Source organism: Nestor notabilis, unplaced genomic scaffold, assembly GCF_000696875.1.
Source record: "Nestor notabilis isolate BGI_N333 unplaced genomic scaffold, ASM69687v1 scaffold23229, whole genome shotgun sequence".
In the NCBI taxonomy this organism is placed as follows: Eukaryota; Metazoa; Chordata; class Aves; order Psittaciformes; family Psittacidae; genus Nestor; species Nestor notabilis.
Genome location: NW_009942682.1, coordinates 1,192 through 3,519, shown reverse-complemented (window position 1 = coordinate 3,519; position 2,328 = coordinate 1,192). Strand labels below are relative to the sequence as shown.

The 2,328-nt window shown below is 59.2% G+C and overlaps 1 protein-coding gene across 1 annotated transcript in view; it reads left to right on the top strand.

Moving 5' to 3' along the window:
* Window positions 1-6: 6 nt before the first annotated feature.
* LOC104411166 (SNF-related serine/threonine-protein kinase-like) overlaps window positions 7-2,328 on the top strand; it is a gene marked incomplete at its 3' end in the record, with an annotated part of 2,946 nt that continues 624 nt past the window's right edge. Inside the window, exons 1-3 of the mRNA XM_010021522.1 lie at window positions 7-171; window positions 372-613; window positions 1,945-2,079. Coding sequence (XP_010019824.1) covers window positions 31-171; window positions 372-613; window positions 1,945-2,079 — 518 coding nt within the window. The remainder of the gene's footprint in view (window positions 172-371; window positions 614-1,944; window positions 2,080-2,328) is intronic.

The following is a 2,328-nucleotide window of genomic DNA, read 5'->3' as shown; positions in this document are numbered from 1 at the left end:
GCGGGGCAGCTCCTGCAGGAGGTGCGCTGTATGAAGCTGGTGCAGCACCCCAACGTGGTGCGCCTCTACGAGGTCATCGACACACACACCAAACTCTACCTCATCCTGGAGCTGGGTGATGGTGGGGACATGTTCGACCACATCATGCGGCACGAGGGTGGGCTGGCCGAGGCGCGAGCCAAGCACTACTTCGCCCAGATTGTCCACGCCATCTCCTACTGCCACAAGCTCCACGTGGTGCACCGCGATCTCAAGCCCGAGAACGTGGTCTTCTTCCAAGAGCAAGGGGTGGTCAAGCTCACTGACTTCGGCTTCAGCAACCGCTTCCAGCCTTCGACCACATCATGCGGCACGAGGGTGGGCTGGCCGAGGCGCGAGCCAAGCACTACTTCGCCCAGATTGTCCACGCCATCTCCTACTGCCACAAGCTCCACGTGGTGCACCGCGATCTCAAGCCCGAGAACGTGGTCTTCTTCCAAGAGCAAGGGGTGGTCAAGCTCACTGACTTCGGCTTCAGCAACCGCTTCCAGCCCGGCAAGATGCTCACTACGAGCTGTGGCTCGCGGGCCTCCTCCGCGCCTGAGATGGGAGGAGTACGATGCCCCAGCTGTCGGTAAGGGTGGTGGGGCTCAGAACCATGGCTGGTGCTCACCATGGGGACCTGCTTCCTCGTGTCCCTTGCCAGAAGTGTGGTCCTGCCAGTGAGCTATCACCTTGCTCTTGGCTCCCTTGCGCTAGGAGCACCCATGCCCTGGTGGCACTGCTGTTCCTGCAGGGAGCAAGCTTGTCCTTCAGGTGCTCCGCTCTGCCTATCCCTGCACCTACCAAGATCCCACAGAGCCATGCATAATGCCAGGGTGGGGAAGAAGCCAGAGCAGGCCAGTGGGGGCTGTGATTTGAGGGAGTGATGCCGGAAGGAAGCCCACTTGGGATGCTGCTCTTAGAGCTCCTCCACCCAGAAAGTTTCTTTTGCTCCATTCCCACCCTGAAAATCACTTCCTTCCCATGGATCCCAGCACCCTTCTGCCCTGGCCAGGGTGCAGAAGGGTTCAGGAGACCATCCCCATCCTGAGCTAGAGGCACTAAGAGGCTTTGCTGGAATAGAGAGGGGATGTGGGAGGGAAGCGGGACCCCAAACAGCTTCACTGGAATTTGGGGCAGAACGATTTAGCAAAACAAAGCACGATCCCTTAAAGGAAAAATCCCAGCATCGGCTCAGGGAAAGGCAGCTCCCGAGCTGAGAATGGGGAGAGTGTGTGGAGACTGTAAGAAAGGCAGCTGGTGGCTCTGTCAAGGGAAATGAAGGGTGAAAACCATCACAGATGAGAACATCTCAAATGCAGGTCCTTGACTTAAGAAGCTGAGGGTGTTAACGGAGAGCCCCAGGGCATGCTTAGCATGCCAGAAATGCACCTTTGCAGACAGTTTGTGCAGTGCTCAGGAGGAACTGGTGAAGATGTCGCTGGCTCAGTCCCTGTCCCCGTGATCCCACTCAGCCTGGTTCTGTCACAGCTGTGGGAAGCTGGAGGGCCCAGATCATCACTGTGGTGTCCCCTCTGGCACAGCCCAGTGCTGGGATGGCTGTGGTGGGGTCTGTTTGGGAACCAGGAAGATGATTAATGACATGAAACAGTGCTTTGGGTGGGTAACGGGGGGACAGAGCTCAGGGCTGTCCCCACCTGGAAAAGGGGACAAGGTCTCGACTGCTTGAGATTTCAACTGCTTGAGATTTCAACTGCTTGGATGTGGAGATGGGGAAGGTCCTTCCCTGCTCCAATAGGGCTGTGGTTGCCCACCTGTGGGTCAGGATGTGGGAGCCATCACTCCCTAGGAGCATCCCAGTGAGCACTGGATCAGCATGGGGGGCTGGTGGGGAGTGCCTGGGGTTGGGGTTCTCTGCCGGGCCACGGTGTGTGCAACCTGAACTGCTGCTGCTTCCTGCAGACATCTGGAGCCTGGGGGTCATCCTCTACATGCTGGTCTGTGGCCACCCCCCTTTCCAGGAGGCCAACGACAGCGAGACCCTCACCATGATCATGGACTGCCGATACACCGTCCCCACACACGTCTCGGCTCAATGTGCTGAGTAAGCACCTCCCTGGGCCCTCTGGACCTTGACCCACTCCGCCGAGGAGCTGAGCTGGGAGAAGGGCAATAGGGCTGTTGAGATCGGGGTTCATGTCACCCCTATCCCCCCCCAGCCTCATCTCCAGGATGCTGCAGCGAGACCCGAAGCATCGAGCCTCGCTGGAGCAGATCGAGGGCCACGTGTGGCTGCAGGGGGTGGACCCATCCCCCGCCAGCCGCTGCCTGCTGGCCCCCACCTCG